At 52.4% G+C, this 16,825-nt stretch overlaps 1 protein-coding gene across 1 annotated transcript in view; it reads right to left on the minus strand.

Annotated features, from left to right (window-relative positions):
- Positions 1 to 16,387, minus strand: part of Ephrin (ephrin) — a 299,104-nt gene extending 282,717 nt beyond the window's left edge. The window contains exon 1 of the mRNA XM_075672348.1: positions 15,259 to 16,387. Coding sequence (XP_075528463.1) covers positions 15,259 to 15,365 — 107 coding nt within the window. The 5' untranslated portion in view covers positions 15,366 to 16,387. The remainder of the gene's footprint in view (positions 1 to 15,258) is intronic.
- Between the last annotated feature and the right edge of the window lie 438 nt (positions 16,388 to 16,825).

Raw genomic sequence — 16,825 nt, forward strand, 5'->3', positions numbered from 1 at the left:
ATAGGAGTATCAATTCAAGGCCAGGCGTTGGCCCCGACCGAAAGAAAACATAAAGTGCAAAGCAAGACGCCGCGGCCCCATGCGGGGTTCCATTAACACCGCTCCAAAAAAGTATCACAGCTACGGAACTGCCCGATACGTCGCCTGCTTCCCAAACAGCCATTGGGAGACAGAATCCAGACCCCACGCGACGCGGTAGATCCGAGCCTCAGTTGCCGGGCAGCGACGGTCTCCTGCCTCGCGTGGAAGACGTGACAAGGTGACGGACGCCGGCCACCACCGTTTAGCAAAAGCCCCGCCATTTTCCCCTCTGGCCCCATCTTCGCTATCTCAACTCCCCCCCCCCCCCCCCCCCCCTCTCCCATACCTAGGGTGGCAGGCCTCAAGACAGTCTTCCTCTCGCAGCGCGTACGGCTCGCATAAGCCCCGCGCTTTACTGGAAAGAGAGCATCACGTTCTGCACACACTCACGCACACAACAAGCTACAGGACTGTTCTCCCTCGGTCGCGTCCCCCCAGAGAGAAAAGAAGATCTCACTCCCAGCTGATACGGAGCGAGGAAAGAAGGATAGGCAGGCACGAATGACGTGTCTATAACGCACCGACGGGACACAGCCGTATGTCGTCGTCGTCGTTTTGGCCGAAAAAGAGTAAGTAAATAAAAGCGAGGTAGCGTTCGCTCCCGCGAACGCTGCAACCATCGTCCCAGTGTAATACCCTCCGCCGCTAAATCCCGCCAGGCGGCGCGCACTGGCACCCGCTAGAAAGCGCAGGCCACACTGACGTCGTTCCCCCATCCAGCCATCTGGACAGCACCTCGGCAGCCACAGCAGCAGAACAGACACGGTGATCCATTCTTGGGGAGGAAAGAGAGGTCACGCGTCTCCGCGTAGCGCGGCCCACCGCCCTTGGAAACAGAGGAATGTTTTCACTAGGCGGGGGCATGTGGCGACCGATTGTGAGGACGAATTGCCGTCTAAGGAGACGCCGCTCGGAGAGCGGGTACTCCGCGCAGTGGGTAAGCAGAGCAGGTCGTTGCTCCGCCACTTGCGATCGAGGAAGCGTTCGAGGGCCTGTCTCAACAGACCCCGGACGGAGGGACTCTGTGCTCTTTCTAAACAGATATTTAAGACACAAATGGTGGGCCATTCGATACATGCTGTAAACAGCGCTAACGGAAATTGACGGGGTGTCACACACACACACACACACACACACACACACACAGAGAGAGAGAGAGAGAGAGAGAGAGAGAGAGAGAGAGAGATTAATCACAGTAACTGTCCAGCTGGCTGCTCTGCAGGGCCGGGGAAAGGATTGAAAAGATACGGAGAGGAGAAGAAAGATATAAAGATAATCTGGCCGGATACGCAGGCGGAAGACAATTGACAATGGTTACAGATATTTCTTTTAATTCAGTTCCAATGCTTACAAGAACGCTCTAGTGCTTTTAGAGTTACTCGGCCTACACGTCATCCCCTTACGACAAACAGTTCTTAGATCCCAGGTGTCGGCAAAGTTTTCTGGTAAAACATCAGATGTGAAGCAAGTCAATGATATTGGCGGTTCCATGAACGTCAGGGCAACGTCATCAGCCTCTGCACGAACGAGGCGTGTGTGATTGTGAGGAGGAAGCGGCGCTCGCCGCGCTAAGTACGCAGTTGCTGGCGGAGTAGAAGCCGCAGCGCCCCTCCCTCCCCGCTTTCCTCCCTTTCGCGTGCGAGATTGAGCCGCGATCGTCAGTTCCCCTTGCGCCCGGTCTCGAGACGCGCAATTGCTGCCGGAGCACGACGCCTCCCCTCCCATCCTCCCACGTCCTCTCGCGCGACGGAACACGACGCGTTTGCTCTTCGCTTTCCTCCCTCGCGTGTGCCAGGTTGAGCTGCGATTGTCGCTTGCTTTCACTCACACATACAGCATACGGCGCGCGGCCACGGTGTTATCGCCCTTGGACTTTATACGGAACATCACGATGACGGCGACGGCAAAAATACACTTTGTGCGTCCATATAACTGCTATCGCAGTAAAACTCAGCACCGTTACCTAGAAGAAGACGGTGGTGATGCTGTCCTATAACATGGCGCAAACCGACGTGGCGGATAGGTCGAGAATCGGCTCGCAGCAGAATAGCAAACATAAATGAAAATACCACGGAAACTGATCACGAGCGAACGAACGACGGACATATTTATGTATTTGTTTGTTTGCAAAACATTGCAGGTCCATCTCGGCCAGCAGAAGCACGTTGGGTAAACGTATAAGTGGCAGAACAATAAAAAAATATGGTGATGCTTCTTTACTAGCTACGAAAGAGGAGATCCGCTCTTGTTTGGCCACTCTTCGCTGAACAAGCGAGGCACTTTCCAACGTTTCGCGAACCGAAACAAGATAGATCGAGTCAAAAGGATAAAAAAAAAAAGAAGAAACCAGAAAGCAAGACAAACGTACAGCACAAAACAAAAGCCGCCCGGTCGCGACAGCGCACAACCGGCTTTCGGCCGGCCCCTGCTCGCTCGTCGCGCTGTGCGCTGGCCAGCCGACACGTCATCGACACGTCACCGTGTCGTCACTCGTTCTCCGGCCGGAGGACCACTATACCGCTGCCGCCGACCCAGAACAGGCTCGGCGACAGGGCCCCAGCTAGGAAAAAGGAAATTAAAAAACCGAACCGAGAGAATACGACGGCCGTGCAACAACAAGAGAAACGGCGGCGAGTGGACCGAGAAGCCCAATGGCGAAAGCACGCACCCCGCCTCTCTTCGTCCCATACCTCAACCACTGCCCCCTTTCCCCTCTTCATTCCTTTCAGACACCTTCTCTGCCCTCCACAAAACGGTGCAGCACTTGGAAGCATGGCTTGGCCAACCACCCGCATGAAGCTGGACTCTCTTTGCATATGCAGAATTGCGCATCTAGTATATCGAGATCAGACTCATCTATACAATATTAGGCGAAGAAGCAATGGAATTAGCCAGGCCATGTAACGCGCAGAGCAGGTAAGCGGTGATACAATAGAGTAACATAACGAGGCCAACGGAAGAGATGCACAGTAGAGAATGGCGGAACATTACACTGTAAGAAAAATATGTGCACCTTTTGGGGCTTATCTTGTCGCCAGACAGCAGTCGTAATTTATGTCGCTTGAATTGTCATTATGAACGGCGTGCGCAGATTGTTAAAGAAAGCAAATACACGCAAGTATGACATTGGCAATGATATCGGGCTGCTGTTGTGGAATGATTCCTTCTGTTATCCAGTCGATCCTAACGATGACGTAGGCGCAGCGGTGATCGAACCACTGAAGAAACGCGGAATGGAATTGGAATCGAATCATTACGATATTCCAGCACTGTTTTATTTCCGTATATATCTTTAAAGCTGTCTGCATAAACATTAATGCTATTGTGCACAAGCTATAAACTAGAATGCCTTAATGGTCCATGGTCAGTGTAGACACGATGAAACGTTTTTTGCTGAGTCAATATAGGTGTGGTAAGACGAGTACAGCGCCACGTTACCATATAGCACAATGCGTTAGCGTGTCTCCATTGTGTTTCAATAGACTGTTTCACTTTATCACGTGCACAGAGAGTCTGCATACCATGTAGTGTTTCGGTGACTTAGAGTGAATAAAAATTGGATAGTCAATAAATATCCTACCGAGACAAATGTCTCCAAGAAAGATGTCTGCGAGAGTACGACTTTCTGTAGACCGGCGAGAACGTAATTCTTGTACGGACTGGCCCCTCATGGGTGCCGGCGATCGAACAGTAGCTTATCGCGGTCGGCGAATCAACGAATTTTATACCAATCTCAATCCATTTCTGAAGGGTGAAATGCTGCGGTTATCGGTCTCTGACACTGGATATACCTTTTTTAGTTGAGACATATTTTGAAATTTTGATATTGAAATGTATGCTGTTTTGTTTTTAACGCTTCTTGTGCTCATATTATGTTTGAAATGTTAGTCACTGGTTTATCCTACTGTATGCCTCGTAAAGGGGGTCCGAACCTCTGTCAAGTGAATTCACTTTCACTTTTTAGTTCGGACTTTGCCCCATTCAATATGGAAATAAATTCAATTCAATTGAATTCAACACAGGGAAGGCAGGGAGCTTAACGAGGCGCACGTGCGGTTTGCTACCCTGCACTGGGGGATGGGGATACAGAGACGAAAAAAAAAACGAGCGAGCGGGAGCTAACAACGTGACCGTTGCGAATACACGTCAAGACGCGAAACAAGTCTATAAACCCCTTAAATACATTCCGTAGAAAGTCGTTACGTCTTCTCGAAACAAAGTTGATCACTGAAACGAAGACGAAACAAACAAGAACGCCGACAGTGACTCGTCGACGGGCGTTGCTCGATAGTTTGCGCAACGCTGCACGCATCTCGTGAGAGGGCCAGTATCAGACGTCGGTAGAAAGGCAGAAGACAACAGAGAAGCGAAGGTGAGTCCAAAGACGGGCCAAGTGCTTCAACAGCGGCGCGAGAACCCCCCCGCCACCGCCACTATGACGGCGCAAGCAGAACAAGGGGGCAAGGAGGGGGGGGGGGGTGAGGGGTGGCTCGACGCGCCTATCGGGGCGGCAGCAGCAAGTCGACAAGCGCCGCGCAGTTGCAACGACCACGACGAAGACGACACCACGACGGCCATGTAAATGCAACAGAGAAACGCGTCCCGGCGGGGGCTACTACGCCGGGGCTAGGGGCGAACGGGAGAGGAGGAATGACCAATGGGCGCACCCTCGCCGCGTTTTCTCGTTTCGAAAGGAGCGCCCCCCCCTCTTCGCCGTCCACAACACCAACCACCTCCTGCCGCCGCGCAGAACTCCGCGCAAGGTCTTTGCACCCGCGAGCGAGCAGCAGAAAGGCCACTCAAACCCGCCAGAGACGAAGTGGGGGTGCCGGCGGGAAGGAGGTGTGCGCGTGTAAGATGCTTGTATAAGACGAAGCATCATCCGTGCGGCGCCTTCCTTCCGCACCGCCGCACCGCGGTGGTGGTGGTGCGGTGGACGGCACGCAACCGCTCGCGCTCCTCCTTCTCCGAGCCGCGAGGAACAGACAACGCGGAAAGCCATAAAACAATCCGACGACGACGACCAGTCGAACGGCTATCCAATCCAATCCGAGGGAGGGAGGCGAGCAAGTGTCAAGACGGGAGGCCGACGCCACGGCTTCACTTTATTTTCAATATGATTTACTTCCACCCCGCGAGGCCTCTGCGAGATGCATCGACAGCGCGAATGCCGCGGACACGGTGGCGCGTCCGACAAAGCGCCAAAGAGGATGGAGTTTGTGTTCCGAAAATTTTGTTGGAAAGAAGAACGCGAATTTCTAAAGATTTCTGAGTAAATAAGTCTCGTTTCTTTTTTAAAATAATAATAATAATCTTTATTGCATCCAGTCATGTCGCAGTTACAAATCCAACCCGCATAAGCAACATTGCTTGTGTGCGAAGCTGGGCAGTCGGACTGTAGACTAAAATACGCGCAATGAAACATTTCCAGTCGGAATTCAAGATTGAATGCTTATGAAATCGTGATGTAAATGACTAACTGTCGTGGAGAGCGCTAGCGTCTATTGTGGATACATGCGTGGCTGAGACCGGTAACACTTCAATCGTCAAAGCTACAATGCAGCTTAGACCACCAGAGCACTTGACTGAACCTGAACACCACTTTGATTCGTTCCGTGATTAGAGAGAGAGGGGGGGACGCTCATTTCACCCCTTCGATGGAACACGGATACCCATGTTGCCCTCGATAACATTTTCGAGCCCACTCCACCGTAATTTCAGAAAGATAGTCGTAGATTCTGATTTGAGTTCGTGCTCCTTTATCTTCCCATTGCTCGTTCCATTGTACTCAGCTTCTTGTCTTCTTCGTGTCAACTGGTAGGCCCTATCCGGCGTAGGAAGCATTGCACGTAGCAAGGCTGGTATTTTCAGCTTTCGTTAAATTAATTCTCTCTCCGTTTCGCTTTAACATATTTTTCGCTGCCTACCAATGTGAACAAGTTCGACGTTAAGCACGCCGAAAACTCTAACATTCGTGTTCACATCGTGTTCGCAGACTTTTATTTTTTTTTCCTATCCAACCGACCTACTTTGAGAGCCTGCAAGAAGAGTTCACCGCGTTTCCCAATGCACAGCGTCGAAGCAAGCCGCGCTCGAGCTGTTCCCTCAGCAGTCGCTCCGTAGGGTCATCACAGCTGGCCGAACCGTCGAGCTCGTCAACCCCGATCGCTCGGCCTGCGATGACGTCAGGCCCCAACGAACTCACGCTGTCCCGGGGCAGTAGCAGAGGAGACGACGGGGCAGGCAGGCAGCCAAACCGATCGAGTCAACGGAAAGCGATCCGGAGTCGGGCACTGCATATAAAAGCGGTCATGACGACTGCCTCGTCACTCCTTCCGGCGCACGATACCCCCCCGTGCGCGAACGCGCACAACGATATGAAGCACACGGGCCCCGGCCTCGCGACGGGCCATGCCGTCACGACGTCGTTGGCCTTTCTCATTCGCGACAACGCAAACGCGCGCGCGACTGTCGCTGGGGCCCCCTCTCCCCTTCTCACGAGGTGTCAGGACGACCGGGGGGCGCGACGTGCCAATGTCGTCCCCGATACCGGCCGTCGTAACGGAGCGTGACAGCGCCGGAGCCGAAGCTTGGGCTTCGGGCGAAAACGAACAAGCAAAACCAAGGAACAGGCACGAAGCGAGGCCGAATGCGCGACCGAATGCGCGCGAATGTGACGGTGAAAGAGACAAGACAGCAGGACCCAGAGCTGCTCTCCCCGCAGAGACATCGACGATCCGGTCAGTGGGGGCCGAGCTGCGCGCGATGGTGGCACTTGTTTGGTGACCTGATCAAAGGGACCCGACGTGACGTAACCACTTTGTGGGAGGCTACGTGTGAGCCGCGCCGTTTAAAAGTGCGCGTGCTTGCGTCGGAGGTAGAATTTGACAACGTTCGGGGACTCGGAAGACCGGTGCCAGTGAGTAACCGTCCACAGAGGCATTATTGAAGAGATAGACACAGAGAAAGGGAAACACAAGGTCATATTCCGATACGAATACTACGTCGCAAACAAGTACGGCAGATCCTTCGCGTTTAAGGTAACTGGGCTTAAGTGACGAGTTTTTCGAAAGGAGCCACGACACGAAGAAAGCTTCAAGATCAAGATAAAACGCACGCGCGTCAGCCCAATAAAATAAAATAAAGGAGGAAGAAGCGGGTGTGCCTGCACTTGCCTATCTCTTACGCATTCCAACATCAACGGCCGAAGCCGCGTCTCTAACCATTGCGAACACCACACACGAACACTCTCACCCCCTTCATAGGTTTGTTCCCGAGTCAAGAATCTACCCCATTTAAGAAACAGAACTTTAAGCCATGGGCGTCCGAGATCGAAAGGCGTGCGCGATATCTCGCGCTACCGATCTCAGAGGCTGTGTTGACACGAAGGACCTTCATCAAGGTGCCACATGAGGGACAGACAAGAAAGACTTCAAAAGCAAGTAGATGCGGCGACCGAAAAATCAAAAGAAGAAGGAAGAAAAAGATTATAGGCCCTTTTTCTGTCCATCGCGTTATTCCAACTAGATGCTCCTCCAGTCCTCACACAAGGGAAGGGTGTTCTCGACACTATCATTCTCCGGGCTGCCACTGCGGAAAACACTTCGCTTGGAAGCAATAACGGCCAAATACACACAGCTTCGAAGCTCCAAAAACAAGCACCGGCTGCAGCAGCGATTATTTACTTTTTTTAAAAGAAGAAAGACTATGGTGCTTCTCTATCTCCTACGCGATCCGACGCGATGTCCTCACCCCGGGTCCTCCAACCCTGACGACCGGCACACAGACGCCGCGCTATACGGTACACAGACGCTCCCTCGCTCAAGCAGCGGTGCGCGCGCGCGCGTCGGATATGGGCGCCATATTTCTTGCTTGCCTTAGCATATCGGCCGCTAGATCGACCGACACCCACCCACCCACCCACCTCCTGCCTGGCCGCCTAAAGCGCCCCACCTTCCGCGCTCAGCTTCGTTCTGCCCCTCCACGCCGCCGCCACTCCCCGTGAAAGAAGCCTCGCTTCCTTCGTCTCGCGTCTTCTTAGCCGCGTCGTTCAACCAGACGCGCCGGCGGCGGAAATATGCGGGCGGCCCCGCTTTGATCTCGCACGCACACACTCACACACACGGGCTCCGCGAAGACGAGGGGACGGACGGCCCCCGAAACTCCGCGCACGTGCGCGCCAACGCGCGCTCAAAGCGGTGTGCGTGCGCGCAGCACAAAGTGAGCCCCAGCGAGCGTCGGCAACGGACAGGATGAAGAGAGAGAGGAAAGAGAGAAGAGACTTTTAACGCCGCCTAATTAGGAGCGCGCAGCCGTCCGCATTCCCCACGACGCCAAACGACACAGCGCCTCTCACACCTCGAGGGAAAAAAAATTATACCAACAACAACAACAAAAACTACGTGGACGGGAACCAAGCCCCGCCCGAAGCCGCCTTGATGCCACTATATTATAGCATGCACCTGAGGGCCAACGCCATGTGCAGTGTAAGCCGATTTGCGCAGAGCGATGCCTCGCGCTCGGGCCTTGATTCGACGAAAGCGCGTCGAGTCCTATATCACGGAGGGAGGGGGGGGGACGCAGGTGCCCCGCATCGTGTAAAGTGCGTTACGCGCAGGCTCACGAAAACTCGCCGTTCGAACGGGTGTATACGGCGATGCGCGAGCAGTTTGGTTTCGGGTTCAACCGGACGGACGGAGTGGTTTAGCGTACCGTTTAACACGATACGGCTGAAACTAGACCTTTAGCTACGCACACTTCCGATGGGGAAAAAAAAAAAAGAAGCCCTGATCTCTCTCATTCGCCCAAGAAACGGCAGATGCGGCACCTTGTATCAACCGCCCACAGAAATGTTCCGCAGGACTAACACTATTTAATCTGAATTCCGTCTATTGCTTAGGATTTGATTATCAAAGTGGTCATTGCCTCGGCGCTGAGCCCAGCTTTTGCAACTCGGAAAGCATTTGCGTTTTGGACGACGACAGTGTCGATCCCGCGGTCGGTCGAGATAGAATTCACTTTCCAGAAAGCAGATCGCACGAACAACAGGAGTCATCCGAGTTGCAAACCCCAGTTCGAAAACAGAGAAACGAGTCTGAAAGCTGACAACCGCTTTCGGGTATAGACGTGTCGTGAAGGCCTCTCGCTGCACGCACTCTATACTTGGCAGCGCAGCACGTGCGTGTTCGTTTTCTTGCCACGGCTGTCTCATTTCGACGGAGATGAAAAGCAAGAAATACTGGCATCTTTAGATACAAGTTAAGCTATTCGACGTTCCTTGCAAGCGAACTCTGTATAGGATCGGGAACTAAAACACCACCGAGTGAGTAGCAGGAATCGAAGCTAAGAAAAAAGGAACTCAGCGCGACGAATCGTCAAACGCAATAGCGACTTTTAGCGAATCGTTATCGTTATTTACTTGCACCTAGCATTACTCGTGGCGCCTGTCAGTTTTTTGTTTGTTAGCTAAGCCGCACAAATGGATCACAGCGCAGCCTTCTTAGTACCCGAAAAACCGGCAGATGAATGAAACGACAACGGCAACACGGAACGCTAAAACTCTCTAATAAATCAGAGGCGCTTTACCGGCCGGCACAGTCATATGACAGAAAGTCCAAAGCTTTTCTCCACGCCCATAAAACGGCGCTCTAAAACGCGTACGTCCGAAGAAAACAGAGCAAAGTACCGACGCCAAACGTCGCGTAGCGTAGGTTGTTTCAATTGAGGACAGTTTCGCACGCTGATAACTCGCTGTCCCGCGGCGGCGCGACGGAATACTGGGCCGAGCTCGGCTGCAATCAGTCCGCGATAAGATCTATATACCGTACGGGTGCAGAGAGAGAGCCGCGAGGCTGAAAGGACACTGTTCTCTCTAATCAGCGCGCGGCTCGCTCTGTAATAGATTAATTACGTCGGCGATCGGTCACAGCGCCCCGGAGAGCTTCAGTGTCGCCGCGTTCTCCGCTCGCGGAAAAGCGCACAGTGTAATTGTCGCAATAAGCTGCCCTGCCTGCCGATAACGCTCCGCTCCTCTTAATTCGGTGCAGTGAGGGAGCGGAGAAACCGGCGTTGACCTTGCGCATTTCCAGCGCGTATCTGCCGGTTTGACCCCAGAGCGAAAGACGCGGTTTCTTCAGCGACAGTTGAACGCAGCTCTTCGGGCGGTTTGAAACTACTTTGCTGCACGCTACAAGGACCGTTGCATGTTGAAAGCGTTGTGAAAACATGTCCGCACTGTCATTACTGCCAGTGCATGCGCGCGATTGTCCTCTGCCACTGAGCGAATGGCGTGTCGTTAATGGCTCTAGAGTCCATACATTTATTTCCGTTGTACTCAATTCAGTGGGACAAAGCTACCACGGCGACACTTCAGTGCGCCAATGTTTATTTATTTATTTTTCGGCGCCAACCCGTGTTTCATCTATCTGAGCTAGCTGATGCGTGACTATTGCGCCGTACAGCTTAGAACTAAGGACAACATGACAGCCGTGTGTGTTTTCACGATTCTTTTGTGTCCTGTCCACAGTGCCACGTAGCGCACTTCAAGTGTCCCGCATTTCCACGCAAAAGACGAGAGAACGACGACCTCGGCAGTCACCGCATATCCGGCGCGTAAAACAGTGCGACAAGTCATAGCTGCAGTCTGTAGTAAGGCATGATGTTGGGCTAGTCGGTTCATAGATTCGGCAAAATTTTAAACTGCGCGAAGAAGACCGGACGTGAACAGAAACATAGACGCACACACAAAGAGCAGATGTCCAGCTGGCTTTATTTCATGAAGGCAGGGAATTTATAAGGTTCTATAAAATAGAAAAACGAGGAACAATCGTGATGAAATTGTGCACGAGGCAGTGACGAAAAATAGCAAGGCCACGCGTGCTTTAACAGCATGGAATAGTCTTAATGTGCTCATCTAAGAATTCAATTTCATTCCTTGATGGTGATATCGAAGGTGAGCTAACGCAGTTGTCACCCCTTTTAGCGATGTGGAATGCCTCGATGGCTTCTCTTTCTCTTTTGTAAGTTGGAAGTCTGCGCTTTGTGTGTGCGTCCACGCTTCTGTTCACGTCCTGTCTTCTTCGCGCAGTTTGAAATTTTGCAGTCTGTACCTTTCACCCATCCCGCCGACAACCTCCTCACAAACGCATTGCGCTACCAAAAAAAAAAAGAATGAGCGCGACAAACAAGCAGTGACTTCACGTAACAGAAAGCTGCATTTCGTTTTTCCGACCGTAGTACAGATACTTATTTCGAAGCTACGACGAACTGCCTCATTCTCCAACACAATTTTTTTTCTTGTTCTTTTTCTCTCCGCGTCAACAACAACAGCAGCAGCATCTCCGCCGCCGGCGGGCAGCGCGCGACCGACAACGCGCATAGTTGTTGGTCAGGGATGCAAAAGACCGGCGGATATTAAGCTTTCCATTTCTCTCCCTCCCCCCCCCCCCTCTCTCTCGGCTTGCAGCGCGCTCGCTAGTTGCAGTCTCGCTATGCGCGGAACTGCCGCGGTCACGCTGCATTGGCCCAAGCGTGTAAGAGGAAAGGCAGGGGGGTGGTTGCAGCAGGGTTGCGGCTTGGCGTAGCAGCAGCAGCAGCAATAACAGAAGGGGGCAGAGAGAGAGAGAGAGAGAGAGAGAGCGCTAGAGAGCGTCCGATACGATTAGGCTAGCGCGTCCGCTGGGGCGCTTGCTCGTCTAATTACAACGGACAAGAAGCCGAAACGAAAAACGCGCGCGCGCGTCTCTTCCCCGCCATCTCTCTCTCGCCCGCTTCTTTCTTTCACTGCCGAACCGGCAGGCAAGTCGGAAAGCCCGCAGGTCGCAGCCAGGAGAGGAGGTCTCGAGGAGATAGATACTGAGGGGCAACAACAAGAACAAGCAGGAGGCAGAAACAACAACAACGCAACGAGCGTACCGGCGCAACTCCCAGAGGGCGTGACGGGAGAGACTGACCCCTCCTGGAGTCCGCGAGGAGCCTCTTCTCCTGGCGTGCGGAGGCCCAACGACTGACTTGCTCCGCTCGGCGGTGGCTTCGTTGCCCGCCGTGACGCCAACGCTTGCGGTCTGGTTTTCGGGTCGACGGTTTTCGGACGGAACGAGTTGGCTCCGAGGCGCGAAGGGAACGTTCGCCGAGCAGTGGGAATTGCTACCGGGCATGTGAGCTTTCGCTTGCCCGAGCAATGAAGAAGGCGCGGAGAAAAAGGACACGCAGGGGCAGTCAGTGGATGAGGTGCGCCACTCCTTAGCTCGTGTCATTGTCCTTCCTCCCCGAGCAACAATGCTTAAAGGATCCAACAACACCAAATCGCCTAAACCGGCGGTCACGTTTCGCTCATAAGAGCGAAAATATTAATTAACCTGGCACTGACGACGAAAGTTCTGCTCGCGCGAAAGTTGGCGAAAAATGTTTTTTACAAGTTTCGCAATTAGACGACGATTCACTTATGCCGTCGTGTTGCACGAAAACTGGCCAACTGGCCCACCTTCCGCTACTGTGTGCGTGTGTGCACGAATGTATTCATGCATCATTATGTCCCTGGTGGCGTTATCGATGCAACGATACGAATAACCGACTTGCGCGACTTCGACGGTTCGAGTCTATCTACTACCCAGCTAAGTCCGGAAAATAGAAAATCGTGGAGAGCAAGAAAGGCACGGCAAAAGGGTCCCGGCAGGCACGAGGAGAGTTAGGGGGTTGCTTGTAGGTTATGTGCTACGATTTCGTCATCGGCCAGGCACGAATTATAGGCCAAGAAACCGAATGTTTCTAAGGCACACGCCGTCGCCACGGAGAGAACTGAGGCGTCGTAGTGTAAGCAGCGCCGAGGTCGTGGGATCGATATCGGGCCACAACCGCAAGCGCGCTTGCCGACGAAAGCCTGACGCATTGCCTACTAACATTGTTTGTAGCGTCGGCGTTGACGCCTGAGGCTGCGCGACCGAAGCCTTCGCTTGCAAATCGCCCGATCTCGCCAAGCTCGCCGGACCACCAGCGCCATCTCTGGGAGCATTCGAGCGTCGGTGGAATTGTGCTTCCCAGCACGACAGTTGAAATTACAATAAGAATATACAGCTCGAACTATGTTTGGGAACAGAGATGCGTGGTCATGACAGAAATATGCCGTTGAACAATTGAGATGACGTCAACTCTGTGCGAACAAAAACAGCAAAAAAAAAAGGGGAGGGGGGGCATGTAGAACGGGCCTTCCACGGCGCTGGGTCATATGTCCGACACGATCGGCTCCTTCTCTGTGTTGAAGTCAGTTCCATTCGACAAATAGATATGATGATAGCCATATCATATATGTCATATATGACACACATGATAGGAAATACATAAGATAACCTAGATGCTAATTAATGGTTTGATAGACAGAAACGCAATAGAGCCTAATTGGGTTTTTGCAACTAACACAGCTAGAGGTAAGGCGCTGTTTGCGTTGGGGTAAAAACTCTAGAATTCGTGTTGTTCCGCAATGTGGAAGTGCAAATTGTACCGGAAGCTAAAGCCAGACGTTACTCGGACTGCATCCGGTCTTCCTCAGCCGCTATCTAAGTTTCCAACTATCGCACACGATCTCTCAACTTTTGTTGGACTGGGAAGAAGAGAACGCGCTGCTTGATTTCCTCGTAAATGTCAGTCCAGGCATGGTGACAAGAAAACATGGCCACACTTCATCCGAAGATAGACAGCATTCGTTGGCGTTTTTTAATTTCCCACTTCTTCAACCGCGCAAAAATACAAAGGTAACAGCGCTTGTCCCGTCCGTGGCCTTGTTCCTCTTTGTGTCCTGTTTCTTTTCGTGCCGTTGAAAAATCCAGCTATACTAACTGGTCCAACTTTCCATTCTTTTGCTATTTTTCACAATCCATCCCAGTACTTTCACTCCCTTTCCCTCTTCCCCAGTACAGAGTAACATACTGGAGCGCACTAGGTGAAATCGACATCTCTGTCTTTCCTGTCAAAATCTAGCTATATATCCATCTCTCTCTCTTCTGTTTATAAATGAACAGAGTACAGAAGAAACCGGTCCGCTTCACCCTCGAATTTCGCAGCAGATGAGTCGCTCCATACGTTTACAAAACACATTGTAGAAATTTGTTGCCTTTCAGTTCATTTTAGTGTACATTCTATTGAGATGCAATTGAATGTCAAGCACGTTTTTTTCTTCTTTATTTTTCAACTAAGGAGAGCGCGTTAGTCGTTTAAACCAACCCGAGTACGGCAACGGGAGCGGCCGCTTCAGCGGCCTGCGTACATGTGCAGTCAAAACGAGCAGACATCGCAGAAGCGATACACTACAAGTTAGCGAGAAAGTTTCAAGTGGATCGCAGTAAACGTTACGCGTTCGCTATGATATGGGTACAAAACTTGGCGCACGTCTAGCAACAGTTATATCATTTTTCGTCGAACAATGCGAAGCACCGTACGGACTCGAACGAAATTGAACCGACGATAATTCCCGACGAGCACGTGGCGCGGCATTTGAATCCGACACGCAAAGAACAACGAGAACATATAAGCGCATCCATATGAAGGTACGCACGTAAGCGGCCACTGAATGCGCATGCGCGAAGGAAGATGTGTGGCGTAGAGAGAGGCCAATGAGAGGGACTGAGCACTTTATGCGCGACATCCATATAGACTCCCATCTTTCATCCCCCCCATCCCGCTCCCATGTGTAGGGTAGCAAACCGGTTAGGCTAAACTGGTTAACCTCCCTGCCTTCCTTCAAGCACCTTCGTGAGGACGGGATAACTATCACCCTTGTCTAGTGTTCAAAAGACGATGCAAAATTGAAGTGATGAACAAATGCCGAACACTTATCCTTGAGCAACCATTCCAATTCTTTTCAATTATCACGGAAAGAACTGCTTTCCTTCCAGGAGGAAAGTTTATTTAACAAGTCAGTTATAGTAAACGTAAGCGCTTTTGGGACCGAGCGAGTGAGAATTCGATAGTTCGGCTACTGTTAGTCGTATCACCCATAACCATTCACAGACAAAAGGAAGGGGTATATTATACGAGCGTCGAAAGCAGGGCACAGTCAATCTTTGCCATCTCGTGAAGTACGGTTGCATCTTTGCCATCCCGTCGGGAGCGCGTTAATAATGCGCTCTTGTGAAAGCTTCGGTGTCGAAATAAAAGACGCAAACTGTACGAAAAAGAAAAACTCACATTGGATTCGTGGCATTCCAGTAAATATCCGCCAGCCGTACGCAGGATACATCCACCGGTAGTGCTTCAATAATCGCCAACACGAAGAACAGCAGGATCCAAGGCATGGTGATGACGGTCCGAGGCGGACGCCGGTTCGGGTTGTCTCGCCCCCCGAGTACCGACCTCTTCCGCTGGCGCCCGTTTCTCACAGAAGCCTCGAAATCCCGAAAAAAATTAAATAAAATAATGTTGTCGGTGTGGAGTTTGCCAAAGTCGCGACGCGCAGATTTCTTCTTCGCACGGTGCAATGGCGCACAACACACTTCCAGGCCCACGGGTTGCTCGGGGAAACTTTAAAAGAACAACGAAACGGAAAGTGACCGGGTTGTAAAACACACTTCGATTGCGGCTGTCACACGTACACTTTTCTTTTTCTTCTCTTTTAAATCCTTCGCAGCGACTGTAAGGCAGGCAAGCGTCAGCCTGCAACGCACGACCACCGAGCGTAGGGTGCTGAGCGGTCGTGCCTTGTGTCGCAAGCCATAGCGGCTACTGGATTCAAACCTCGCTACCTCGCTCGAGGTGCGGCTGTGGGTGGATTCACAGAGACTGCGTCGAAGGCATTCCTGGACTTTGCCGACCTACACAGTCCGCTTCTCAGCGTCCTAGCTTTGCAGCCGCCTGTTCTATCACAAGAACTCGGCTTCTCCTGTCGAAGTTACGTCGCCGTCCCAAGTTCTTCTTCCAGCATCGGGTCCGGGATGAGTCGGGCTCTCTCTCCTCTTGGGTCGTGTCGTACGGCAGTCGTTCAAGAAACGCAGGCTTTCCCGGAGAAGCAACTACTATAACAACAACACAGGACACCACGCGCACAAACACACACTCTCTCGGCTTGATGCTGCCCCCCCTTCCTGTTTCCTTCTCTCCCGGTCGTTTTAACGCGCACCGTTTCCTCGATTCCCAAATTCGACACGAACTCAAACCCAACAGGTCACCGCGGGCGAACACTTGCAGAGACGACGGAGCGAAGAACGAAAGAAATGTAAAATGTATCCGGGGCGCCACTCGGGTGCGCAACGAAAAAAACAAGGGGCTACTTTTTGCGCGCCGCCGACTCCGAAATAACCGCCGGCTGCGGATCAGCTGCCGCTTGGGAGCCAACTGACGCCCGGTTCGGGAGCAGACGGACCGGTTCCGCCGCCGCCGCCAGGGGACGACGGCGCGCGGCGCGCTCTTGACCAATGGGAGCGAGCATACGGGAGCAGAAGACGGCGACGTCACGGAGACATGCACGCGGCATGCGACGACGTAGCGATACAAAAAACGCTAAACTGGAGAGATGAAGGTGCTGGGAGGACAGAAGGAGAGGGAATAGTTGAGAAAGAGGAGGAGACGCGGAAAGAGAGAGAGAGAAGCGGCCGCGCTGCGCGAGCAACAGGAGGGTGGGGTGTCGTCCGAAACGGCGAATTTCTACCTGGCGAGAGATGTGTTGCGCGCCGGTTGTTCGCTTGTTCTTTTCGCTACCTCCCCTTCTTCTTTTACGGGCGACTGCGGCCTTCTATTCGTTTTTTTTAGTGAGCCGATT

The sequence above is a fragment of the Dermacentor variabilis genome, chromosome 10, assembly GCF_050947875.1.
Source record: "Dermacentor variabilis isolate Ectoservices chromosome 10, ASM5094787v1, whole genome shotgun sequence".
NCBI lineage: Eukaryota > Metazoa > Arthropoda > Arachnida > Ixodida > Ixodidae > Dermacentor > Dermacentor variabilis.